Source organism: Sorex fumeus, unplaced genomic scaffold, assembly GCF_029834395.1.
Source record: "Sorex fumeus unplaced genomic scaffold, SorFum_2.1 ptg000061l, whole genome shotgun sequence".
In the NCBI taxonomy this organism is placed as follows: Eukaryota; Metazoa; Chordata; class Mammalia; order Eulipotyphla; family Soricidae; genus Sorex; species Sorex fumeus.
This window is the reverse complement of record NW_026606118.1, coordinates 46,474,105-46,501,820: the sequence shown is the minus strand read 5'-3', so window position 1 is coordinate 46,501,820 and position 27,716 is coordinate 46,474,105. Positions and strand designations below refer to the sequence as shown.

The 27,716-nt window shown below is 43.4% G+C and overlaps 1 protein-coding gene across 1 annotated transcript; it reads right to left on the bottom strand.

The window, feature by feature from the left end:
- Positions 1-486: 486 nt before the first annotated feature.
- On the bottom strand, positions 487-26,863 carry STOML3 (stomatin like 3). Its single transcript, XM_056126259.1, has 7 exons — positions 26,754-26,863; positions 11,727-11,830; positions 11,573-11,645; positions 7,849-7,931; positions 6,582-6,785; positions 3,374-3,508; positions 487-925 (listed from the first exon to the last, which is right to left on the bottom strand). The coding sequence occupies exons 1-7, from the start codon at positions 26,803-26,805 to the stop codon at positions 701-703; spliced, it is 876 nt and encodes a 291-aa protein (XP_055982234.1). The 5' UTR covers positions 26,806-26,863; the 3' UTR covers positions 487-700.
- Between the last annotated feature and the right edge of the window lie 853 nt (positions 26,864-27,716).

The following is a 27,716-nucleotide window of genomic DNA, read 5'->3' as shown; positions in this document are numbered from 1 at the left end:
CTGTGTCCAGAGGACTCAGCCCACCTGGGAGACAGGAGCTGGGGTCAAAGAATAAGTCACCACTCAGCTGAGAGCAAGTAGCAAGGAAACAAAGGCCAAGAGTGGGTGCAGTCTGCCCCTGAGGGGGCGAGGTGTGGGGTGGTGAGTCTGCAGTAGGAGTCTAAGAGTTTCGGTGACCTAAAGTCTTGCCTAACACCCCAACTCATATCACCCAAACTTTAAGCTATCATGGGCCGGAAGGTAGGGGTGGGGCTGGAAATTGGAGGAAGGGAGGCATCATAATGATTAGAAACATCAAGGCATGACTTTGAAATAATCAAGTCAATATCTATCACAAATAGGAGACCTATATGACTTGATATATGATCTAAAGTATTTCAAAGAACTTCGAATAATTTAAATAATTCTGAAATCTCAGTTGCAGTCACCCAGAGTCCCGCCTTCTACGTCAAAGAAAACTCCTGCTACACATCAGCCACAGCCAAGTCATTGTTGTTCTTGAATAGAGAAGTAGCATCCAGCCTTTATTTCTGCTCTCTTTTAGTTTGGGGATGCCTCTACCACATGATTGCCTGCTAACGCTACACTAGCGTGGAGTTGCTCTGCCCGAATTGTGTTGAGAGTTTCCACACTCCTAGCTGCTGGACTCTCCGTGGAAATAGATCCAACTCCCTAAGCATGTCACCCGCAGCAGAGGCCCTCAAGCTCGGTTAGGAAGCTTCTTGAAGTTATCATAGCTGATACCACCTATGCCCTCCAGTATGTTCATGGGCAGAGGAAACACGATGGTGGAATTCTTCTCGGTGGCCACAGTGGTCAATGTTTGTAGGTAGCGCAGCTGCAAAGCTATGGGAGACTCGGACAAGACCATGGAGGCCGACTTGAGAGACTTGGAGGCATTCATTTCCCCCTCTGCTGCCAGGACCTAGAACAACAGAAATGCAAAGGTTCAGAAATGAGAGCTTGTCGTTCGTTCCTTCTCGTACTTTCTGTACTGTGGACACACAGCTTTCCCCTGGCCTCCGCTTTGCAACACGCATTCAATCTACTCCTTTGGCAAGGAGAAGAGTTTCCCATCTTAATGTGATTAGAGAAATTTGAGATGACCAAAGGCAGAGGGGATAGATTATAATTTGAGTCCCTTGATTGCATTTGCAATAAAAATAAAAACCTCTTTTTTCCAAGATATCAGCCCTGCTGGAGCCTCTCCATCTGCTACACTCATTTTTCAGAGATGTTGAAATTCAATCTCTCAACTAACTTTTTGCTCTTGACTTCTCGTAGATGTTATGATTTCATTGTGTGTCTAAGGGAGTCTCATTTTCAGAATCAAGGACCTTCTCAAATTCCTTGCGCTTTTGATGACCAGTAGCAAGAAGTGCCAATCTGTTAAAATCCCTGGAATCCCTTCATTATTCCTTCCTCTCTGGCCTTCAGACTCTCCAAGAGGGACTTGGAACTTGGCTGCCCCTCTCTGGCCATGTGTGAAAGCACTTTTGCTTCTATAACAATCAAACCCTCTGTTTGGAGGTGGCTGGAACTTAGCAGAAAGATCATAAGTGAATAAGAAATGAGGGCAAAGGAAACTCTTTTTTGGACATTTAATAATCTGGATAATGTATGATAACTTCTGGCTTCTAACCTCTGTTGGTTTCTGATAGGTGAGGAAACTCAACCATACCAACACGAAAGTGACAATTCTGCCCTGGACTGTATCTAGTTGCTCATGATTAATCCAATACACTTAAAATTCTAGAACATTGATGCTTAAAAGACATATATTGGGGCCAGGAAGTTGGCTCAAAGGGCTGATGCACATGCTTGACATGGGTTTGATCCCCATAACCACACAGAATCCTAAGCACCACTGAATGCTTAGTGCTCAGAGTAGATCTTGAGCATGCAGAGCCCAACCCCTCCCCCCAGTGAAAGTAAACAAAAATCCAATGTGGCCTCTTTAGAATCGCCAGCTTTGCAATACTACATGATACCCCCTGAAATCACCCCATGCTCGGATACACTTAGTTTAAGGGGAGACCTGGAAGTTGGGGAGCTGCTTTATTCTGTTTTCTCAGGGAAAGTCTAGGAGATAACCAGAATCAGAGCATTGCTAAGTCACTGGGCATGTTGTGAAGCAGTCCTGGGCCCAAGACTTGCATTTTGTTGGTTGGTTGGTTGGTTTGGTTTGGTTTGGTTTTGGAGCCGTACCTGGCAGTGCTCAGTGTGACTCTCCACAGGCTCATTCCTGGCAGTGCTGGGGAACCTGGGTTGGCCACATGTAAAATAAGGGCCCACCTGCTGTACTCCAGTCTGGCCCAGCACAGGTGACATGCTTCCCTAAAGCTGATCAAACTGATCATCATCTATGGATCAATCATAAAACTGTAAAAACGAAGCCTCCCTATTTTAGTTCACAATATATTACTTATATTTTCCTATGTAATGATTAGTTAATAAGATTATCTCATTCTTACTCTGGACAAACTGGCAGGCTACTGAATGTAACCTGCCCACACGGCAGAGTCTGGCAAACTCCCCGTGGCGTACCCAATATGCCAAATACCAGTAACAATGATGGGTCTCCTTCTCCTAACCCTGAAAGAGCCTTGAATATGGTACTTTTTAAAAATCTCAGGGCTAGGATGAAGGAGACGTTACTGGGGCCTGCTCGAGGCAATCGACGAACAACAGGATGGTCGTGATGGTGAATGATTAGTTATTCTTGTCCATTTCTTAACATGCCTAATTCATAAACTGAATTTTTTCCTAGGTAAGTTTTATCTGGGAAAAACATATAGTAGTATATAGGATTCAGTCTTATATGTGGTTTCAGGCATTCACTTGAGCATTATTTAACATATCCCCAGAGGAGAAGGGGGGACAACTGTATATATGAGAGAATGGAAAATAATTTTACATGGCTCATACCATAGTTGTTTTATCTTTTAAGAAAAATCTTTCATACATGCACTATTTGAAATGTTAAATGAAAAGGTCACTGCTGGAAGATGCAGACACTGGTGAGTTTGGAATTTAAATATTTAATGCCTGAATGAATCTCCTTTTTCTGTGTGTGTGTTGTTTTGTTTTGTTTTGTTTTGTTTTGTTTTTGGCTTTGAGTCACACCCAGCAGTGTTTCAGGACTTCTTCCAGCTCAGTATTCAAAGATCGCTCCTGGCTTGGTGCTCAGGAACTATGGTGCTCAGGGCTCAAGCCTCTGCCCAAGACATGAACTCATCCACAATGCAAGCTCTCCGACCCAGTAACCCCCTTTTCTATCAAAAGAGTAGAGACGCAATCAATTGTCTGAGCCAACTCTATCTTTGCTCCGGACATGGTGGTTTGCCGTCGAAGTCCGTGGGGGAGCGCTCACCCTGGCCCGGGCTTCACGAGTGGCCTCGGCCTCTGCCGCCATGGACCGCTGCAGCTGCACTGGGATCCGCACATCCTTGATTTCCACACGCGCCACACGGATGCCCCACAGCTCCGTGGCATCATCGAGTAAGGTCTGTGTGAAAAGAGAGGACATGGTCAGCAGTCGGAAAGAACCTGCATTCTGAGAGGTACAGGAAAGCCCTTTTGTTTCACTCTGCCTGTATTTCTACCACGGAATGGGAAACTTGAGCTTAAAGGCATCACTAAAGCTCTCAGAATAAAAACAAAAACAATTCCTAGGCAAATTTTATTTTTATTTTATTTTTTTTTTCGGTCACACCAGGCAATATGCAAGAGTTACTCATGGCTCTGCCCTCAGGAATTACTCCTGGCGGTGCTCAGGGGACCATATGGGATGGTGGAAATCGAACCCGGGTGGGATGCATGCAAAGCAAACACCCCACCCTCTGTGCTATCGCTCCAGCCCCAATCCCAGGAAAATTTTAAGAACAAAACCAGGAAAGCTGTTTCATGGATGGTCTCTTGGCAGAATACACTTCTAAAACATCTCTACTACAGTCTGTACTGTGCGTTTAGATTTGGGGCACCATACCCCAGTACTCTGTCACTAACACTAGGCAGTCAGTATTGTGTGGGTTTCTCAGCCAGACTTGGGCAGGGGCTGAGTCTGCCATTCATAGCTGCAAATCATTAGATGGATACTTAGCTTCCCTGGTTTTCTCTTTCTTCTTGCCCAGAAGAAGTTTTCTTCCAGAATTAGTATGAAGTTTGAGGAACTTACATGAAACACCAGGCCGGAGTGATAGCCACAGCAGGTAGGGCATTTGCCTTGCTCAAGGCCAACCCGGGTTCGATCCTCCATCCCTCTCGGAGGGCCCAGCAAGCTACCGAGAGTATCCTGCCCGCACGGCAGAGCCTGGCAAGCTTCCCGTGGCGTATTCGATATGCTAAAAACCAGTAACAACAAATCTCACAATGGAGACGCTACTGGTGCCTGCTCAAGCAAATAGATGAACAACGGGAGGACAGCGCTACAGTGTTGTATGGAACACCAGTTACCATGTCTGGTGATGATTCACTAAATATTATTGGGTTATTTTTCAATATTATTTATCTTTTACTGTTTACACCTCTACCCTGTGAGCAATAGATAGCAAGGCATGCTTACTTGGTGGAGGGGCAAAGGGATGAATGAGGATTACAACCTGAAGTATACAGGGACTTTACCCAGCTCAATGCTTAGGAATTGCTCCTGGTCGTGCTTGTCAAGCAGAGAACCCAGGCCCCTTGCATGCAAGTCACACATTCAGTCCCTGGAATCATCTTCCCAGACACGATGTTGTGTTGTGTGTGTGTCAGTGTGTTTTAATTGTTGTTTTGTTTTTGTTTTTGTTTTTTTGACTCGTTCCTATATCATACTTCTTAGGGAAAGAACAGTCACATTCTCTTCCCTTGTAAAAGTGGAAACCCACTAAAGCAGTCTTGCTGGTAATTGTGGTCATGGAGGGATGATAAGGAACACCTTTAGACGGTAAGAACGAGAACGCTGTTCCCTCAAAGGAGAGGGGAGAGATGTAGGCTGCCTAATGTAATATCAAGTGATCCTTTGCCTTTCTGGAATCCTTGTAGAAGTCCTGGGGGTGGAAAACCTCGCTCTGAGCCAATCATGGAAACATGGAGGGTGTATAAGCCATGGCCCCCCTACCCGTGATGTGGAGAGTAATAATGCAGAACTCATACCATCACTGGAAAATGGGGGACGGGGGGACGGGGGGAAGGGCATTTCATGCTATGCACATAAGAGGCCTAAGGTAATGTTAAGAAAAGTAATAAGTAAAGTAAAGGCCCTCCCGTTGATCATCGATTTGCTCGAGCGGGCCCAGTAACGTCTCCATTGGAGACTTTGTTGTTACTGTGTCTGGCATATCGAATACGTCACGGGGAGCTTGCCAGGCTTTGCCATGCGGGCGTGATACTCTCGGTAGCTTGCCGGGCTCTCCGAGAGGGGCGGAGAAATCAAACTCGGGTCGGCCATGTTGGCTGCGTGCAAGGCAATCGCCCTACCGCTGTGCTATCGCTCCAGCCCTGCTATCGCTCCAGCCCGTCCAGGCCTCACATGTTAAGAAAAATCAGAGGTAAATCCCCCTAAAGGACTAAAGGAGATCTCAAAAGCAGACGTATCTAATAGAAGAAAACACAGAAGTTGTAGGGGAAAATATATCATTTCTTGGGTTTCTTGTTTGTTGTACCAGTGAAACAATAAAATTTCAAAGAAATAAAGAAAGGCAGAGAAGGAGAGGGAGGGAGAGAAAGAGAAGAAAAAGGAAAGAAGGAAGGAAGGAAGGAAGGAAGGAAGGAAGGAAGGAAGGAAGGAAGGAAAAGTAAATACAGATGAGAATACCTAAAACTGAGAGTATGCAGAGCCAGAGTGATAGTATAGTGGTTAGGCATTTGTCTTGCATGTGGTCTACCAGGGTTTAATCCCTGGTACCACATATGGTCCCCCAAGCCTGCCAGGAGTGATCCCTGAGCACAGAGCCAGGACTAAATCCTGAGCATCGCTGGGTGTGATCCCCAAAACAAAAGAAACAAAATAAATTAAAGCAAGTATGACGTGTGAGATGAATCTAGGGTTCGTCTTTATCAATTCTACAATTGTGGTTACTTTCCATCTTATCACTGATACTGATGAGCACATCAGTCAGATTGTTCAGTGATGACCAGGCTATGTAGTCTCAGCTGACCCCTATTCTAATCCCACTCGGTGCTGAAATCTAGGAATATAGCTGCTGCATGAGAAATGGCAGCGTTTCTGGAGTGAGCTAAACTAAAAATAAAGCTGGTATCTATGCTCCTCAGGAAATGCCAAGGTGTAACAATGCTGATGCCAATGCTACAATGTTACAAACACTGAAAGCCAGAGAAAGGAAAGAGAATCATAATTCCAACAACCCCTTCTCCTATGCAGATATTTAAATTTTGTCTCATGATTGTAAAGAAACAAAATCATAAGTTGGAAGCTATTGTTCTGAAGTAGGTGTGTGTGTGTGTGTGTGTACGTGCACATATGTGCATATATGTATACATATGTCCACAACACGGAGGATTGCTGAGAACTGCTGACATCTGATAATCACTGAGTTTTAAAAGGAAAGAAGGAAAGATGCCGAATCCACATTCTTTACCTGGATGCTATGGGCAATCTCTTCTCGGCCAGATAGGATCTGAGACAAAGTCTGTGTCCCTAAGACATTTCTCAGGGTGGTCTGAGCCAGCAGAAACGTGGCTTGGTGCACATCGTTGACATTAGCCACCGCTGAGATGGCACTGTAGATCCTGTAATAGACGACTCCGTCCACCTGCGTTGTCACAGAGTCTCTGGTGAGGATCTGAAGAGAAGAACAGGGAAAATCCATTTGTGATGTACAACAATTGGCAATGCTGTCCCAAGAAGCCTTCCCAAAAATGTAGAGTGATAATGACAACTGATACCAGCAGTCACAATTCTGTCCTGTCTGGAATAGAATATCATCCCAGTTGAAAACAGAATTTCCACACAAGTGGTGCCCATCCCAGGAAGGTCATCAAAGTTCTTGGTCTTCCAGCAAGAATAGGCACTCCCCTTTTATAAAGTAACAATAGAGCCTTTCTTCAATTATACCTTCCAGAGAGAGGTAGAACATCTCATTCCTGACCCCCAAACTCCTCTTGGGTTCCAGTTTTTATCATCACCAGCAGTGCCTCAGAAAATATAGATAAGCACCAAAGACCATGCTCTATTTCCAGTGGAGAAAAATCCATTTGGTTTTGTACAAAAGCTTTGTGTTAATCACTCTGAACAATATGATGAGGTGCTTTGGAGAAACTGAAAAGTGCTGAGAGTTCAGGGTGTGGAAACTAGAGGTCTTTTCTCCCACCTACTACTTTTGCTATAGAGCCAGAAAGCCTTTACTGTGTTAAAGCATCGAGAGTTGCTTATGAGCGGTTGGATTCTAAAGGAAGGTCTATGGTTTCATCCAAAAGCATAGAGACAGCTATTTGGGATGTCTTGATTGCATTTCCTGGGCCAGAAGGAGAACAATCGTATTTATTCATATATGTTGATTTTTCTAGAGGGGATAAACCACATCCCATGATGTTCAGGAGCTTGTCCTGGTTCTGTGCTCAGGGTACTCAGGGAATCATATGCAGTTATGGGAACAAACCAGAGTCGGTCACATAAAAAGCAAGTGCCTTAACCACTGTACTATCTCTCTGGCCCCTCATTATTATTTGCAAAATGAAGGTCAGTGATTTCAGGAGTTATAGCCCTGAAAAAGATCTTTGGGAATTCAGTTCACCCTTATCCATATAGATAAAAATAAATGCCGTGAAAATGCGGTTGTCCTTTTAAGGTATAAGATAAGGGTGTTATTTCCAGGAAAAATACCTTTCACCAAAAAACATCATTACCTCTTGTGGAGGAATATTGCAAGTAACAGTTCGGAGATCAACCTTGACAAACACATCGATGCAGGGCAAGACCAAGATCAAACCTAAGAAGAAGGAAGTTTGGTTTAAAAGTTTACCCTTTTGCAAATAACTACCATTAACTGTCTTCCAGTTCTTTGCTGTGCCAGGGACTGACACAAGGCTTCACATATGCAAGGCATGTGCTTCACTTCTGAGCTACGTTTCAGACATTTCTCATACTATATTCATAAGATTATGAATGCTTTTCATTTACCTTCAATACGTGTATACCTATAAATTTAGGGAATATGATTTCCAGTAATCAATGACTCATCAGGAAAGCTCCTTAGGAATTGAAATCTTTTGGGAAGAGATTAAAGACTTTTGATCTGTCGTTATTTGATTTTATCTTTAAAATGCTTAATTTACTTCTATCCAAGTGCTGATTTTGTGTTAATTGGAAAGGTTATTTTGGAAATCAGCTGCCCCATATTAAAAGCATCTCGATAGAGGTTTCAAGTAATAGATTTGTTTGGACCTTGAATACTCATAATGCCAACTTTCATTTATTTTTCAATAAGACTGAAAGAGCATTGGAAATAAAAATCTTAGGATTCGAGACTCTATGACCAATCTACTGTAAAACTCACAGTTTTCCCTTAGCTGTCTTATAGCTCAGATATAATGGGGGTCCCTGATTGTAAATACATGTACCTCTCTCTGATGTGTGAAGTATTTGGTTTGAAGCCGGGGAAAGCTTCAAAGGGAAAGCTGGGGTTGAGAAAAAACTCATTTCAGCAACTGGTGACTCCTTAACATTACCCTGGTGAATGATATGCCAAACACAGTAACAGCAAGTCTCACAATGGAGACATTACTGGGCCTGCTCAAACAAATCGATGAACACTGGGAGGACAGTTCTGCAATTCTACAATCACAAAATTCACCCATAAGATGCAGAGACTATTCCACTTCTATTCTATTGCTATTATTGTGCTATTTTTTTTCCAGAGAAGAAACACCTGCTTAGTTAATCTCCATACTAAGGTTCTCTCTTCCTTTTGATCTCTAAACTTTTCTGAATTCTTAGAGGGATTAATGCCTAATTTACCACAGTTTGGGTGTCAGGCCACTGAGGAAGAATATGGTCCTTGAGGTCTTCCACTTTCTAGCCAGAGACATGGGAACAGTCACCAAACCTTTCTGAGCCTCCACTACCTAAGATACTTAAGATGGTCATGAAGATTTAGCCTAGTTTAACATGATAATGAAATACAGTATAAACATACTGTAGTAAATGGTCAAGAAGTGGCAGCTCTTATTACTGGCACTTTCATTATAAAGGAGTAATTTATGAAGGGCTGGAGCGATAGCACATCAGGTAGGGCGTTTGCCTTGCACAAGGCCAACCCAAGTTTGATTCCTCCTCCCCTCTCAGAGAGCCCAGCAAGCTACCAAGAGTATCTTGCCCACATGGCAAAGCCTGGCAAGCTACCTGTGACGTATTCGATATGCCAAAAACAGTGACAACAAGTCTCACAATTTGTTGTGAGACGTTACTGGTGCCCGCTTCAGCAAATCGATGAACAACGAGAGGACAGTGCTACAGTGCTACAGTGCTAATTTATGAAAGTGGAGAGGTTTTCATTAGCAATTTGGCTTTTTTCCCTTGGATAGGCTCCTTGGATATACTGAGGTAACTCATCAACCCCAGAGACACATATGACGAGAGTAATTATCCTGGGACATTGAGTGCTAAATCTTCTGGGAAAATTCATTAAAAAGATACACTTTTCTTGATAGTCCTCTGAGTTAGTCTACCTCTTACCAATCCAATTTTATTCTAGCTTATAATGTTTTCTTCACAAGATTTAACATTACTAGGAGGTAGTTATCCTAGTTCTACCATTCTGCAGTCCGACGATTCTAATATTTCTGCTTGACAAACTGACAAGAACCGCTGTGTTAAGTACTTATTATTTCTTGCCCTCTTTGTCTTAGGCCTCTTAGGAAACTGGAGAAGTACCACTGGAAATGGCCACATCTCTTTAACAGACTTTTCCTTGTGGAGTTTCTCATAGTTGTTTACGTAACAGATATTCCAAAACTGACTACAGTATGTGATCAAGTGCTGAGTACACATTTCAGTTAAATTAGAGAGATAATAGCTTTACTCAGATGCACCCTTAAAGAAGGAAGAAAACAAATGTCATTGCATACTTCCATCTGACAACCACTGTTTTTCATGGGCTCTTCTTTTTAATTTTTTTAAAAATTTTATTAGTGAATCACCATGAGGTACAGTTACAGACTTACAAACTTCTGTGCTCGCGTTTCAGTCATACAGTGACTGAGTACCCATCCCTCCACCAGTGCCCATTCTCCACCACCTGATTCCTGTATCCCTCCCACCATGCCCACCCTAGCCCCCTCCCCCACCCTGCCTCTGTGGTAGGGCATTCCCTTTTGTTCTCTCTCTCCTTTTGGGTGTTGTAGTTTGCAATAGAGATATTGAGTGGCCATTGTGTTTGGTCCATAGTCAACTTTCGGCTCGCATCTCCCATACTTAGCGGGTCCTCCAAACACCCTTCACTTAGTGGTCCCGTCTCTATCTGAGCTGTCTTTTCCCCCAGCATGTAAGGCTAGCTTCCAACCTTGAAGCAAACCATTGAGCCATGGAGCAAACCTCCTGGTACCTAGCACTACTATTCTTGGGTGTTAGTCTCTCCATGGGGCCTTCTTAAGACATCGCTTCAATTACCTCTCCATTCAAGACTATTATGGCTTATCAGATGAAACTGCCATTATGTTTTATGAGTCAAAAACAAGTGCTGACACTCAAGTAAGTCCAGTAAAAATACTCTAAAGTTAGGACTAGTCAATATCTTACTTTTAAGGAGGTATAGTACCTTGTATGCCCACTGACCCCAACCAAAATCCCATCTTTCTAGAACATGAGTGATTAGGAACATTTTTCATTCTAAGTTATAGAAGAACTACTATTTCTAGAAAGGAATAGAAATAAATGCTATATGTGACCAAAGGATTTAAATAATGCTTTCCATCTCTACATTTTTATTAATCTAATTACTGAGAACAGAAATTATCTTTTATTTTTCAGAGTAAAAATTAAAAAATCAGCTCCTGGGATTTCCTTTCCCTTAGTAACTTAATCATCAGCCTTATTATACTGGGGTTTGGAGAGTTTCTTTGCAGAGGGGTTTAAGCTACATCTGGCAGTGTGCTAGGGGTTACTCCCAGTGGAACTCAGGTAATACATAGTGCTGGGAATCAAACCAAAATGCTGCAGAAAAAGAATGTGCTCAGTCCATTGAGCTGTCTCCCTGGTCTTATCATCAACCTTAATCTTTTTCTTCCTACCCCCATTCCTTCTTCATTGCTTCAGTGATCCTGGAAACAACTGACATTCAGTCAATGTAACCAGGTTAGCTCTTGTTCACTGACATGCTCACTGGAGTGTCGAAAAATAGACCCAGATTCCAAACTCTAACTTGCGGTCTAGTGGACAGCCCTGTTAATTGGCACAATTGTGCAACCTCTTGCATGTGTACAGAAAGTCAAAGGCTTCCCATAAGTTTTTGTTTGTTTGTTTGTTTGTTTGTTTTTTGCCTCTCAAGTGGTTCTGCTAACGAAGATACTGGTGGCAGCGTTAATAGTAACGGGGTGGCTACTATTGTCAGGAATAAGCACAGAGTTCTCCTACCTGGGCCTTTGGCTTTGTTAGCTTGGATGCGTCCCAATCTGAATACAACAGCACGTTCATACTCCTTAATGATCTAAGAGATTAAGGGAGAGCATTTAGTCTTAATGGTTCATCAGTTCCTATAGCGAGCCCAATTTATTTCCCAGGGCATTACCTTCAGGCACATCCATATGGAGATGGGGAAGGTAATGATCATCAACAGCAAGGAAAGGGAAAACAGGATCCAGCCGCACACACCAAGGCCTTTGCTGCTGATGCCTAGGAAATGAGAAAGACGCAAGTCTGTCACTGATGTGGTTCTTAGCAGGGTCATGCAGCTGCCTGCATCAGGATATCCAGAGTGCCAGATAAACCTGCTGGTGCCAATGAGCCAACACCATCCGTTCATATACTTGAATGCAAGAAACACCCAGGAATGCATGTACCCATACATCAAAAGAAAATATTCACCCAAGCATTTAGTTTAGCCCATTCCAAGAAAATGAAGTTGTCATCAGCAATCATAATTACCACTTTGCATTTATAAGGGGCTGCCAGAGCTTGTTGTTCTCAAAACATCCTTACCTAGAGGGGCCCTCTGAATGACCCACTTTAGAAGCTATGTGGTGTCATTTTATTTTATTTGAGAGGGTGCCTCCCCAGAAAGCCTGGGCCCCAGGAATCTATTCAGTAATACTGAGTCAGGAAGTTGCAGATCTGAAGTTTGTGGCAACAATGGATTACAGGGGCAACAGAGTCATACCTGAGAATTTGGGAAGGGAATGGGGAGAATGGGAGGCCAGGAATCAAACTTGGGGCCTTGCATGTTCTGGCCCTTTGTGTTAACTCCCCAGCCTCTGGGTGCCATCTTAAAAGCAGCTTCCTGGAACTGTAGAATTTCTCTGGGTAAAATTTAAGGCAACCTCTGAGATCCACGAGCAGATGCTATTATCCACAAAGAGACAATGTAGTATAAGGAAAACCTTTTTGAGGAGTCTTTAGGTGTGAGTTTCTAGAACTCTCTTAGGTACCAATTTTATGGCCTTAGGAAACCTCTCCATCTTTACAAGTCTCTATTTCACTTTTAGCTGTATTATGGGCATCAAATGACAGATCTTGAAGGATTTGCTGAAGAGTAAATAAAACTTCTTGTTAGGTACCAGGTCCATTCATTAACATCTACCTTAGTACAGGGACATTACTAACTTTTACCCCCATTTTTCAGAATGGGCACTGTTCCAGAAACTAAATAGGACTTGTGAACTGTCGGCCTTTATGGAGTTTTGTTTCATTGGCTCATTTCACAGGATATTTTTGTTTGTTTGTTTACACACATTACCAATATAGAGCTTTGGAACTTAATTCGTACTGCATTGCAATTGGGTGGAATTAAATTCAAATCCCACTTCAAACCACCTAAAACTTAAAACCTTAATCATATTAATTACATTATTTCTCAAGTCAGAATTCTTATTTGCCAAACATGGAGTTTTGACTCACCACTTCACTTTAGAATTTTTTTTTCTTTTTGGGTTACACCTGGAAATACACAGGGGTTATTCCTGGCTCTGCACTCAGAAATTACTCCTGATGGTGCTCAGGGGACCATATGGGATGCTGGGAATTGAACTGGGGTTGGCCACATGCACGGCAAACACCCTATTCGCTACGCTATCACTCCAGCCCCTAGAATATTTTTATGTTACATGAGTCACCTTCTTTTCTTTTTTTCTTCTTCTTCTACTATTTTTTTTTTTGTTTCAGGCCACCGCTGGCTGTACTCAGGGTTTACTCCTGCCTCTGTGCTCAGGCCATGTGATGCCAGTGCTTAAACCTGGATTGGTCACCAGCAAAGCAAGCACCTAACCTGCATTAATATCTTTCCAGCCCCAATCATCATTTTTTAAAATTGGTTTACATGTATATTTTTGTGACAAAAATAAACCACAGTGTAAATCACAGTAACCCTTGAAGTAAGAAACAAAGTTTAAAAACTCTGCATATATTTCCATGTCATTATGTACAGATCTACTTCATTCCTCTTAATTGTTGCCTCTTCGATTCTTAATTCTTGTTTGTTTATTCTGACACTCTTCTTTTGGTCAACATTAAGATCACTTGCAATTTTCTCTCCAAGCAAAGCTGTAGTAACAGTCTTTATTTATGGGATATTTTTCACTCTCCCAGAATCTTTTTTTCTTGATTTTTTTAGTTTTGGGGTCACACATTGTGATGCTCAAGGATTATTCCTGGCTCTGCATTCCTGGCAGTGCTCTGGGGAGTCATATGGGATGCTGGGATTTGAACCTGGGTTGGCTGAGTAGAAGGTAAGCACTTTACCCATTACACTATCTCTGTGGTTCCTCTCCTGGAATTTGTAGAATAACATTGAGAAGTTCCTGCCACTGTTGGTGTTTCATTCCCTACCAGCTCTGCAGAATTGGTAACGCAAACCACACTGGTATTCCAGGCTGTGACTAAGCAGTGCAGCACACACAGACAGCTGGGACCAACAAACCACCAGCCACCCTTCATGCCCTGAAGAAACCCAAGACATTTCCAGAGCAGCTATTGCTTAACACCCAGCTGCACAAGCAAGTGTGTGTAACAGAACAATCTTCCTAACCTCCAGGAGCTCTTCGGGGTCCTATTAGCCCTCGCATCATTACAGTTCAGCCAGGCTCTGGGAAGGACTAAATAAGCTAAGTGAAACAAGATATGAGGATGTGATTTATCTTGCAAGATTTACACCTGTGCATTAGAATTACCCAACCCACGGGCTGAGCTGCTGGGAGAATTGTGGAGCCTGAGGGTGTCATTAGCTCCGGTTAGAACTGGGCTGTGAGCTCTCCAGCTGGCTTCCCTGCAGACTCCAGCAGCTCAGCCCTTGAGCTCAAGTAGCTCAGTGGGGAGAACGAAGAGTCGCAGATGAGGCTTGCAGAAGTCCCAGTCTTTCAGACAACACCTCACCTCACCCCTATCCCCATTTACAGTTCAAACCAGGGTGCTCTGGTGCTAAGAATTGAATAGGTGGATTCTAGTTCTCACTAAAAACTGGCCCGGGGGACTGGAGTGATAGCACAGCGGGCAGGGTGTTTGCCTTGCACGCAGCCGACCCGGGTTTGATTCCCAGCATCCCATATGGTCCCCCGAGCACCGCCAGGAGTAATTCCTGAGTGCATGAGCCGGGAATAACCCCTGTGCATCGCCGGGTGTGACCCAAAAAGCAATAAATAAATAAATAAATAAAAACTGGCCCGGAATTGAGTGTGTGTAATATATATATATATGTATATATACATATATATACACACACATGCATTTTATTAATTTTTCTCACATTTTAAAATTAAAGCACTATAATTTACAAAGTGATTCATAACTGAGTTTTAGACATACAATACAGCAGCACCCACCCCACCACCAGTGTCATCTTTCCTCCATCAGTGTTCCCAGGTTGCCTCCCATGACCCTCCCAGCTTGCCCTATTGACAGGCAGCTTTCTCAAGTTTGGTTGCTAAAATGTGGGTCTCTTGATTTCAGTGTTGTTGGTGTGGTTTGGATATTTGACTCTATCATTCCTTAGCAGCATCTTTGTACCTGGCCCTTTGTACCTTTCCTTGCCCTGGCCCCAGTTGCTTCTCATCTGTCTCTTCTCCTGCTCTCTTTCACTATTTTCTCTTCTGCTTCCTAACCTCTGGGCCCAAGGTTACCCATGTAGTGTTTTATTTTTTTTTTTTAATTTTTTAATAGTGAGACATCATGAGGTACAGTTGCAGACTTACACATTTTTGTGCTTGGGTTTCACTTATACAATGATCAAACACCCATCCCTCCACCAGTGCCCTTTTCCCACCACCACAGATCCCAGTATCCCTCCCACCCCCCCTTTTCTCCCCATCCCACCCTGCCTCTGTGGCAGGGCATACCCTTTTGTTCTCTCTCTCTCTCTCCTTTTGGGTGTTGTGATTTGCAAAAGAGGAATTGAGTGGCAATCATGTTTGGTCTATAGTCTACTTTCAGCATGCTTCTCCCATCTTAGGAGGATCCTCCCAACAACCTTTATTTGGTGCTCCTTTCTCTATCTGAGCTCCCTTTTCCCCTAGAGTGTGTGGTTGGCCTCCAAGCCATGGACCATGCAGTGTTTTAAAGGAGGGATGCCCTGGGCTGGAATTTTTTTGTGATGCAGAATTCTCCCTGACCATCTGCACCTCAACCTTCAAGAGGCTCCTGCAGAGTGTCCCTGTTGTTTTCTGTTTGTTTGTAGAGGGTGAAGGTTGTTTGGGGGCCACATCTGGCAATGCTCAGGGGCTGCTTCTGCTTCTCATTCCATTGAACTAGTCCCCCAGAATCTCTCCCCAGTTCTCCTGTAAGTAAGAGAGTGCCCACACATCTCATGAACTGATGCGACTCTTGGCAGCTTTTGCAGCCTTGTTCAATGGTGCTACACACAGCTTCATCTGTAGAGGGCTGGGCTTGGTTTCACTCTGGGCTTGGTTTCAGTGCCTAGAGACAGCTCAGAGCCCCCAGGAGATCTCAATTCCCTTTAGTACTAAGACAAATACTAAAGACCAGGCTGATCATGTGTGTGGGGTCAGGAAATGTGGGAGAATAATCCAAATCACTAGTTCACTAACTTTGGGAAATAGAAGAGCCTACGCAACTGATTTACTTTCCAACTATGGCTTGGTCAGCAGTATTGAAATATTAGATCAATGCTACCTACCACCCTTGCCCCTGATTGTGTAAAGTAAAGTAAAGTAAAGGCCCTCCCGTTGATCATCGATTTGCTCGAGCGGGCCCAGTAACGTCTCCATTGGAGACTTTGTTGTTACTGTTTGGCATATCGAATACTCTCGGTAGCTTGCCGAGCTCTCCGAGAGGGGCGGAGGAATCGAACTTGGGTGGGCCATGTTGGCTGCGTGCAAGGCAAACGCCCTACGCGCTGTGCTATCGCTCCAGCTTTTGGTAAATAATCATTTCCAAAGCACATAAAGCACATACTATGGCATTGCTTTAAAAACACCCAAACTTTGAGGCCAGAGCAATAGTACAGTGAGTAAGGTGCTTGCTTTGCATGTGGCCAACTTGGGTCCAATCCCAGAAACCACATTGGTCCCCCAAGCCCCACCAGGAAAGATCCCAGAGTGTAGAATCAGGAGTAAATACTGACCACTGCCTAAATAAATAAATAAATAAATAAATAAATGCACTCAAATGGAAAGATGGACAATACCCAGGAGGAAAATGAAAACTAAAACCACAGTCAAAGTTCAATACATAGCTTGCAGAAAGGCAAACATTGAATAATGACAAGAGTACATTTAGCAAGTTTGTGAGAACTGGAACTCAAATATTGGTGAACTGGTAATTGGTGTATCTGCTTTAGAAAACTATTTGGATTATCTACTAAAGCGAAATATATACCTACTTTATAACTCAATATCCAGTATCTCACTACAACTTAAGAGAAATAAGAGTTAATTACAATGGGAAAAAACTTCAAGATTATTCAATGCAATTTTATTCCTAAAGATCAAAAATTGAAGAGTTATCTGCCCAAATCCATCAATGATAGAACAAATAAGTAAATTGTGGTATATTTGTATAAATGCTACAGCTCTCCTCTTTATCTGTGGGGACTGGATATATTCTTAGACTACAGGGAATATTCACAACCATAAAAACCTACACACACACACACACATAATGTTCTTATACATACAAACTTATAAAAATTTAAATTCATAAATTAGATATAAAGGACCAAAAAGATTGCAGTTAGTAGGGAACTTCTCTTCACAGTTTGAAGTCAACCTGAATTCAACAATAGGCACAACATATAGTCCCCTGAGCCTCACCAGGAGTGAGTGATCACTGAGCACAGAGCTGGTAATAAGCCCTGACCACTGCCAAATGTAACCCAAACACCAATAAAATAAAATTGAAAGAATAGAATAAATTAGACATAATAAGATGTTAACAACCAAAACTGATAAAATGCATCCTTTACAACAATAATTTATGTGAGTGTGATGCTCTAGACATTTTACTATTTTGCTGCAGGAGATAATATTTTGTGGTGACTGAAACTGTGGGGATTGAAACTTGCATAATGGGGTGATAGTTCTGCTAAGAATAAAAAGATGGGGAGGAGGCATGGAGCTCAAAAATGTGGAGCAGATGCCTGAGATGTACAAGGTCCTAGGTTTGAGCTCCAGCACCACATGGTCCCACAAGCACAGCCAGGTATGGTTCCAGTGGCCTCTGCAAAATTACCTGGGTAACCCTAGGTCCAAACATCACCCTATTTCCAGCCTGATCTCAGTCAAAGCTGCCAAGAGTCAATTTGGGGAATGTGTGGGCACTCTCTTACTCACAGGAGGACTGGGGGGAGATTCTGGGGGCAGCTCGATGGGATGGGAAGTGTGTTTTGCATGTGGGAGGCTAAGAATATGATCCCTGACACCACCTTGTCCCCTAAGCTCTGCTAGGAGTAACCTCCAAGCGTGAAGCCAAGAGCATCTTCTGAGCACTGTCATGGCACCAATCACCAAGGGAAGGGGAAAAGAAAAGAAAAGAAAAGGCCTGCTCCAAAAATGCTTTGCCATCACCCTAAAATTACCTTCACCCTGCTTTTCCTGCCAAACAATCCAACCAGCAGCACTGGAGAGTCTCACAGAGAGAGTTCCAGCAGCTCTGAGCCCTGCTGGTGGGACTCCTAGACAAAATAGAAAGAGGGGAGGAAGGAAGGAAGGAAGGAAGGAAGGAAGGAAGGAAGGAAGGAAGGAAGGAAGGAAGGAAGGGAGGGAGGGAGGGAGGGAGGGAGGGAGGGAGGGAGGGAGGGAGGGGAGGAGGAGGAGGGGAGGACAGGAGGGAGGAGGGGAGGGGAGAGGAGGGAGGAGGGGAGGGGAGGAGAGGGAGGCGAGGAGGGGAGGAGAGGGAGGAGGGGAGGGGAGGAGAGGAGGGGAGGAGAAAAAGGGAGGGGAGGGGAAGAGAAAGGAGAATGAAGGGGAGGGGAGGGGAGGGGAGGGGAGGGGAGGAGAAGGAAGAGGAGGGGAGGGGAGGAGAAGAGAAGTGAAGGAGGGAGGAAGGGAGGAAGGGAGACCAGGTGTGTACAAGCACCACAAGGACAGTGAGCGGCCCCTAGTAAGCACCACAGCCAAGCCTGAGTGCAATGCCAGCATCTCAACAGCCTTGGAGAGAAAGAAGGGGAGAGAGGGACCTTCACACAGGTGTGAAAATGTTTTTAATATACGATCCCACACTGCTTAATACCTTAAACCCACCCTCTCTTCTTACGAGTTGAAGCACTGCCAGCAGAACTTGGGCACAGGCTTCCTCCCTACAGGCATCTTGTCCTGTGATGTCCTCATGACAAAATTCCAGGGAAGCTATTGTCAAGTGTGACAGCATCTTCCCAGCTTACTCTGCCTGCCCTCAGAGACCAAGCTTCTTACACACATGCACACACACATGTATACCCACCTCCACACTGCACCACACTGCACCACACATGCCACACACACACATCACACCACAGAACACCACAGCACACACCACACGCATCACACACATCACACCACAGCACACCATACACCACATCATTTATAGCACAAACCACACACACAAAACACATCACATATCACACACCATACCACATGCACACCACAATACACACAATACCATATATGCCACATCACAGCAGACCAACTCAGCATGTCATGTCACACCCACATACCACAGCACAAGTCATACAGTACACCATATCGCACAGTATACACACCTTATTGTTCCATACACAAGATGCCACACACCATACCACACACTATCTAACCATACACAGTTCTTAGCACATCCAAACTTCAGCATTTCAAGTGATGGGTTTTTGAGTCTCACTTCCTGTCTGGAGGACAAAGCCACAGGCTAAAGTGCACAACCACCACCTCCATACTCTACTTTTGCAGAGTGGGTGTCTCTCAGTCCTGGGCACACAAGTCTCCTCTCAGCCACCTGTGGGTCTCAGCTCACACCACCACCTTCTCTCTAAGAAGACTTTTCTCTCACCTCTGAGGGAAGTCTTTTCTTTTGTTGTTGTTGTTGTTATTGTTTTAATTGAATCACCATGAGCTATAGATACAAAGCTTTCATGTTTGAGCTTCAGCCATACAATGATCAAACACCCATCCCTCCACCAGTGCACATTTTCCACCACCAATGTCCCCTGTATTCTCCCCCACCCCCATCCCACTCCTCACCCTGCCTCTTTGCCAGACAATTTCCCCAATACTCTCTATTTGGGGCATTATAGTTTGCACCACAGATGAATAAAACACAACAATAAATCCATGGTGTTGTCGAGCATCATTTGGATAGTTCGAAGCAGTTATGGGGTCTACTTCATTTGTTCTATGAATAAATTCAGAATCCACTGGGCATCAGAAGATGGACATATAAAAATGAAATGTCCACGGACTCCAGGGAATACAGCTCAGTGCTAGTGTCTGCTTTCTACTTAGGAGACTGAGTTTGACTCCTTGTTCCCCATAACCCCATATGCTGGTGTAGCGCCCTGTGTGAACCCCATAACCAAGTGTGTAAGCGTTAGTCATGGCATCAATCACCAAGAGAAGGGGAAGAGAAAAGAAAACGTCTGCCCCTAAGGGCTAAGACTCCTTATTTTTTTTTACATTTTATTTATTTATTTTTATTTATTTTCTATGACTAATGCTTACACACCTGGTTATGGGTTTCACACAGGGCGCTACACCAGCATGTGGGGTTATGGCGAGCAAGAAATCAAACTCAGTCTCCTAAGTGGAAAGCAGACACTAGCACTGAGCTGTATTCCCTGGGGTCCCTGGACATTTCATTTCTTCAAGCCTGCCTGTCAGGGGCAGACACTAGATAATTTATTTTCTATTGCTCACTTTGAATATGATAAGAGGTCTTCTGGAATTCTAAGATTGTAAATGGTTGGAATCCAGAGACATTCTCTGAAGGGCGATAGTACATTTTGGGATTCAACTGGGAATCCCTGGACCAGGGCCATTGGTACGCTCATATGGTGCCCGGAGGCAGATTGTGGGCATGACAGTCAGGGTCAAGAGTGGGCAGGGAGCCTAGGAGGGACAGCCCGATCCCTCTGCCACTGCCACCACCATGTGGCCTGGAGTCTTAGTCCTGGCGCCCACATACTTGGGCCTTGTTTGTGGAAGTTCCTGGTCACCAGGGCTTCTTCTGGAGCAAGTGGGGAGAGCGTACCTTCTCCATCTGAGGTGCTCCAGTGAAATTGGCTCGGTATGAGTCCTGGAGAGATCTCTGGTGATGTGGTGTCTTCTGGGACTCACTGCTGTGTCTCTGGACCAGAAGTGTTGATGTGCTAAGATGGCACCCAAAGGCAGATTGTGGGCATGACAGCCAGGGTCAAGACTGGGCAGGGGGTTGGGGAGGGACATTCTGCCACCCATGTGGCTTGGAGTCTTAGTCCTAGAACCTGCATACCTGGGCCTTGCTTGTGGAAGCTCTTGGTCGCCTGGGCTTCATCTGGAGCCAGTGGGGAGAGCGCACCTGGGGAGCCTCTTCTGTGTCATTAACATATCTTCTCTCTGCATCACTCTTCGTGGTACATTGTAGAGTTCAGTTGACTTGTATATCTTCCCTAAGGAGTCTTAGCCCTTAGGAGCAGACATGTTCTTCTCTCTTCCCCTTCTCTTGGTGACTGATGTCATGACTAACGCTGCCACACTTGGTTATGGGGTTCACACGGGGCGCTACACCAGCATGTGGGGTTATGGGGAACAAGGAATCAAATTCAGTCTCCTAAGTGGAAAGCAGACACTAGCACTGAGCTGTATTCCCTGGGGTCCCTGGACATTTCATTTTTATATGTCCATCTTCTGATACCCAGTAGATTCTGAATTCATTCATAGAACGAATGAAATAGACCCCCATAACTGCTTTGAACTATCCAAATGATGCTCAACAACATCATCGATTTATTGACGTGTTTCATTCGTCTGGAAATAATGATCCGTCAGAGGAGACTCTGCTTTCTCTCAAGAGAGTCAATTAACTTTAACACCATATGCTCTTGCACTTTCCCCACCATTCACGCTGCTTTACTTTACCTTCACCCCAGGCCATTATGAGGAGGAAAATAAAGAGAAAATCTTTGCTTGCATCATTCTCCTCTCTATCACCCAAACTTTTCATTCTGAAGCAATAGCACTACCCAAAGTCATGCGTCCAAATTCTTGTCTTTTGACTTTATGGTCTAAGATAAATAGTGTTATTTTTAACAGTAGTAAATAAAAAAAAACAGTAGTAAATAAAAAACATCCTAAGAGGGATAATTAAGCAAACCCTGATAAGCCTATTGACATGGTTTTAAATTATGCACTTGTTTTCATTTACAAAGATATGAGACAATCGCTGTTGTTTTCATTTGCACTTTGTTTTCATTTGCAAATGTGAGACAATCATGATGTTACAGTAACTATGTTAACAGGAAAAAAATTTCATGGGGGATCCAAAATTATAAGGACAATCTGATCCTTAATAGCAGGAAAATATGCATAGGATGCATATTGGAAAAATGTAACCAAAATATCAACAGTGGCTAATTTTAAGTTATGGAAATATAAATAGCATTATTTTCCATTTTCTTAATTTTTGATATTTTTCTAATTACATTCGCTTATTTTTAGTTTTGAGGCCATACCTGACAGTACTCAGTGCTTACTCCTGGTTCTGTGCTCAATGACCAATCTTGGTGCTGTTGGGGAGATGGAAAACCCCATGCTGGAGACTGAACCCTGGGTAGATGCATTCAAGGCACATGTTAACCTCTTGTACTATTCTTCTGGCCCCATACCTTTGTAATTTTAAATGCAATTCTGAAATTAAAGAGCTAATCATGTAAATTTAAGATAAAGTTCTTTGTTTCTTTTGAGCAGAAAACTTCTCAGGAATGAAAATCAAAGGCTATGAAATGAAAACCTACTCTGAGCCTGGAGATAGAGAATGAAACATTCCTTCCTGTTTTTATTTCTTTCCAGTAGGGCGAACTGAAGCAGTCAGTAAAACTGTCTTAGCCACTTCCTGGTTCTTTCTCTAGAGAATCATAGACTTAAGCACCGGGCATCAAATCTAAGCCCTAGGGCTAAACACTGTCTTTCATCTCTTAATCATCTTCCTCATTGCCTTTCCCCTCCTTCTCTGCAATAGTACTCAGCTTACATCAAAAAACATCTTTCATGAAAAGCACAGACTTGCTCTGAAGAAATACCTGAATGGTCTATCTCACAGTGATTCAAGAAAAAAGTTTCAAAAAAGAAAGAAATACCTGACTACACACAGTGTGATGTCAACCTGGTAACCTCACCAACTCAAGAACTTGTTTGGAGGCAAAGTATCAAGTTCATCCTAGATCTCACCATCCCCAGAATTTCTGGAGGTGATGCCCAGGAGCCCTTTTTTTGCATATTCTTATTAGGAAGAACTTCTAAGATTTGCATGATCAGGTTTCTGAGATCAAGAGAAGTAAATAAATAAAGAGAGAGAGAGAAAGAGGGATGGGGGGAGAGAGAGAGAGAGAGAGAGAGAGAGAGAGAGAGAGAAGGAAAGAAAGCAGAGAAAATAGAAAATGTCAAAGGCTTGAGTGGTGAGTCAGGAGATGTATGCAAATTACCCTCTACTCTTCAGTGGTCACTGGCTTTGGAATTAGAGACATGTATGATGGGAGCTTCTGAATGTTGTTACACACCCCAAAACACATGATAGTCCAAGGATCCTAAAGGCGTGCATTCAGTGATTGTTTTATTCTCTCAACATTCACAGGATTGTGTTTTTTTTTCTGTCCACCTGCAGGTCAACAAGAGATATCTTTTTCTGATGTTCTTTCACTTTCTTTTATTCTTCATCTCTTTTTTCAGATTAGTAAATTTGTGACCCCCCAAAATAGTCACTAAAACCCATTCAAGTTATTCAAACAGAAATAAGAATAAGAGAAATACAGATCAATAGTTCACTTGTGAGCGAAGGTCAGAAATAAGTGCCATCAGTGGGCGCATTAGTTATTGCAAGAAATCTATGTTCATTACCACACTGTTTTACAGTAGCTAAGATCTGGAAACAGCCCCAAATCCCAATAACAGATGAGAGGAAGAAGATGGGGTAGAGTGGGTGGAGAGGTAAAAACATGGTCCCCAAACAACCCCTAGTACAGAATCACTAAGTACTGTCAGCTATGGGCCCTTCTGTCAAAGGAAAGATGTGGTATGCACCCATAATGGAATACTACTCAACTACAAGAAAAGAGAAAATATTGGAGCTAGAGAGCTAGAACCGAGGGCAGGATTCCTGCCTGGCACTCCACATGTTTCTCCAAAATCATTAGAGTGATTCCAGAATAAAACAGAGAGACAAAGCAGATCCGAATCTAACGCTTTGATTCTTACAACAGAATTGAGATTGTGCGTGCGCGTGCATGCATGCATGCGTGTGTGTGTGTGTGTGTGCATGTGGAGTGTGTGTGTGTATGTGTGTGCGCACGCACATGTGGAGTGTGTGTGATGTGCGTGTATATGTGCGCATGTGTGTGCGTGTATGCGGAGTGTGTGTGTTTGTGTGTGCATGTGGGGTGTTTGTGCATATGCAGTGTGTGTATGTGTGTGCATATGTGTGTGTGTTTGTGTGTCAGATGTGGGGGTGGGAGAGAGTTTTTGTGGGAAGGTGCGTGGGAGACTCCAATGGATAGTACTGGTTTGTAGTACATTGGTCAATAGTTGATCGTTTGGCAGTAAGTGAGTAATGGTAGAAACTTTTTGTAGAAGGGTGAAATTATAGTCCTAAAATGTGTGTTATCTTGTAAATCAAAGTCATCCCCATTGAAGTAACTAGAGAACATTCATGCAATTTCTGGACACATGGAAGGACTAGATAATGCCTCTTGTTAATGCAGCATGCTCATGGCTAGAGCTCAGAGAAGAATGGGCACTACTTCTTTCCAAAGCCGCCTGAAGCGTATGGAATCAGGCGTTGTAAACTATAAGCCCCGGTTTCATTTGTTCATGATAATGAACTTTTTCCATTACCTTAAAACCCCAGGAAAGCAACAAACACTTTAGAATATCTCAGTGGTATTAAGCATTCACCCAGCCCAGAAAGAGCAGGATAGGCTGATGTCTTAATCATGAAGTAGAAGCAAACCTGTCCAAGGAACATTCCAAGATAATGATGATATTCTCCTCCTGTTGTTTGTTTTGGGGGCCATACCCAGTGGTACTGGGGGCTACTCCCAGATCTGTGCTGTGTGTGGAGGGGTTGCCCCTGGTGATTCTGTGGAGGGAACCCAGGCCGTGCTCTGCCCATTGAGTTTTCCCTATGGCTCTGGTGAAGAATATTCTTAAAAAACTTCTTTTAACTGTAAATCACTGTAAATTAGAGTTACAAAGTTACTTATGATTTATTTTTAGGCATATGATGTTCTAACAATCATCTCTCAATGAAGACTATTCTTGAGAAGACCTCTCCTTGGCGCTTCCAAATGATAATCACTGTGCCTGGTATAGCAATGTTATTATGCCCACTTCAAGAGAAACATTAGATTCCAATTCTTGGGACTGGAGAGATAGAATAGTGGCCAGGGTGCTTTGCCTGATACCCCATATGGCTCCCCAACCACCACCAGGAGTGATGCCTGAGGATCTTAAGTGCAGTTTTATTTTTATAAATCGATAACAAGTGTGTTTGCCATTCCAAACTGCTACTACCATGGGAACTGGAGTGATAAATACAGCAGGTAGGGCTTGCACGTGCCCAAACTGGGTTCAATTCCTGTATCCCTGACCTGGTTCTCTGAGCACTTCCAGCTGTAATTCCTGAGTGCAGAGCCAGGAGTGACCCCTGAAAATTGCTGGATGTGGCACCAAAACAAGACAAAAAACCAAACCAAATGCCACTATCACTTCTTTGGAAGTATAAGGAGGAGCACGCAGGGGCATAGAGACACAGGTGTGTCCTATCATCATCATTTTCTGGATTCACAATAAGTTTTTAAAACTAGCCAAGATTCAGTTCCCAGGAGATGCCTTAAAGGGCAGGGATGCTTGTTCTGCATGAGAGAGCTTCCACCCCACAGGCTCCCCCAATTCCCAGCACCACAGAGAACAGGCTCCTCTGGGCTCCCCCAACCCGGCCAGGATCCAGAAATAGCCCTTGAGCCCGGACAAGTGTGACTGTGACCCTAAACCAAGAACCACCAAACTCCCAAACAAAAGAAGGCTATTATACATGCTTTCTACCTCAGAATTTGGGTTGTAAGACAAAAATAATAAGGTAAATAAAATGCTTTGTAAGACACAGTAACCGTTAGCACTTAAAATGGTAATCTTAACTTACTGGCTAAGTTTTCTTTTTCCCAGCTTCTCTTCACGCATCAAACATGATGCACTTCAAAGCAGCTTTCCTACCATTTCATCATTTCAAAATTATGATTGCTGAGACAACGTGGCTTAAAACAGTGCTAATGCTTCTGTGTCAGGGATGCAGTGTCCCTGCCCTGCACTCACCACCAGACTGCCCACTCCTCACATCTCTGGACCCCACTGAGTCTGCCCCTCCCTCTCTGCCCCTTACCATCTCCCTACCTCCTGTTTGGGAACCTCAGTTCTGAAACCAACTTTCCGGTTTGTTTGTTTTTTAAACCATAGAACAATAAGATAAAATTTAAAAATGGATTAATTTCAGTTTTTCAGGGCCCAGAGTGATAGAACAAGGATAGGGCACTTGCCTTTCACACAGCTCACCTGGGTTCTATCCTTGCCAATCCCTCTGAACCCCACCAGGAGTATACCCTGAGCATTGCTGCTTGTGGTTCCAAATCCCAGACCTCCCCAGAAGGTCCCCCCACAAATTTCAGCCTTCCAGCATGTGTTTGCTTCAATAAAAAATAAAAGAATGCAAAGATAAACATAAATAATATCTGAAATGGAAAAATCTAGAGCAAGTTATAGCTGCTGTGTAGGAAGCAAATTGTGAGACAAGTAATAAATCTATATTCCTGGGCTCTAAATAAAGCCAAGACAATCTCAACATTTATCCATCCACCTTGTACTAATTCTAGAACTCTCCATAACACCAGAAGTCTTACATTGCATAATATGTATAAACAAGTTTCAAGCAGGAAAAGGAAACTCACCTACTAAATTTTCTTTGTCTGGCTTCTCGGGGGTAGATGCCCCAGGATCCATCTCATTCTTGAGAAGCTTTTATACTTGGCAAATTTTCATGGGTTTGGAGCCAGCCTGGCCCCCAGGCAGCAACCTAGATGAGCTGGAGAGAAGACTGAGGAGAAAGGTGGAATGAGCGCATGAGGGAAGTTCCTCTTCTTTACAGAAGCACCCCAAGGAGCAGTTGTTACCTTGGTGAAGAAACCTGCTCACATAAACAAAAGGATTCCTTTCCTGAGTTCAACTGCCTTTGTTCCTGAGAACACTCAGAAGAATATGCTCATGGTATGACTGTCTGGACAACATTCCTGTGTAATTTTCTACACCTTGTACATTTCATGCATATTTATGAACTGCGTGTAACTTCTCTTCCACTGCAAACTGTAACTGGGTCTCCGTTTCACAGGAGGAAATGTCATCCAATTCATGACACACATTCTTAGCAGAGAGTGATGTTTTCAAATGAAACCTGATCCTGTCTCTGTTTAGCTTAATCTCACTGTTAATTGCTGGATTAAAGTGAACACTGATTCCTGTGTTCTATAAAATCCTGCCAGTCATCCTCTCAGTCACATTCCAGCGTCATTCATGTCATGCTTTTTCAGTGGTCTCCTATCAGATCCTACATCTGTGTTCTCTCTGCCACAGGACCTCTGCACATACCAGCACAAGTAATTCTGGATGCTGTTTATTTCTTCTTCAACACCAGGGATTAGTTAACTGCAGGCTGTGAGCTAAATTTGGTCTCCCATCTATTTTTATGAAGAAAAGTGTTATTGTTTCATATCAAGTTTATATAATTCATTGCCCATTTTCACACTGTACTGGAGTAATTGGGTAGTGGTTATAGATCAAAAGTGGAAAGCCTAAACTACAATTTATCTCTTGAAAAAATTATTTGGAGACCTTGCTTACATCCTAATTTCCATGAG

Bases quoted from the DNA above. Each gene is read 5' to 3' on its own strand.
- STOML3 (XM_056126259.1), bottom strand. From the start codon at position 26,805: ATGGATCCTGGGGCATCTACCCCCGAGAAGCCAGACAAAGAAAATTTA. The intron at 6,786-7,848 runs GTAATGATGTTT...TCTTCTCTTCAG, and splicing joins GCAATATTCCTCCACAAGAG to ATCCTCACCAGAGACTCTGT. The intron at 3,509-6,581 runs GTAAAGAATGTG...CTTTTCACACAG, and splicing joins AGATTGCCCATAGCATCCAG to ACCTTACTCGATGATGCCAC.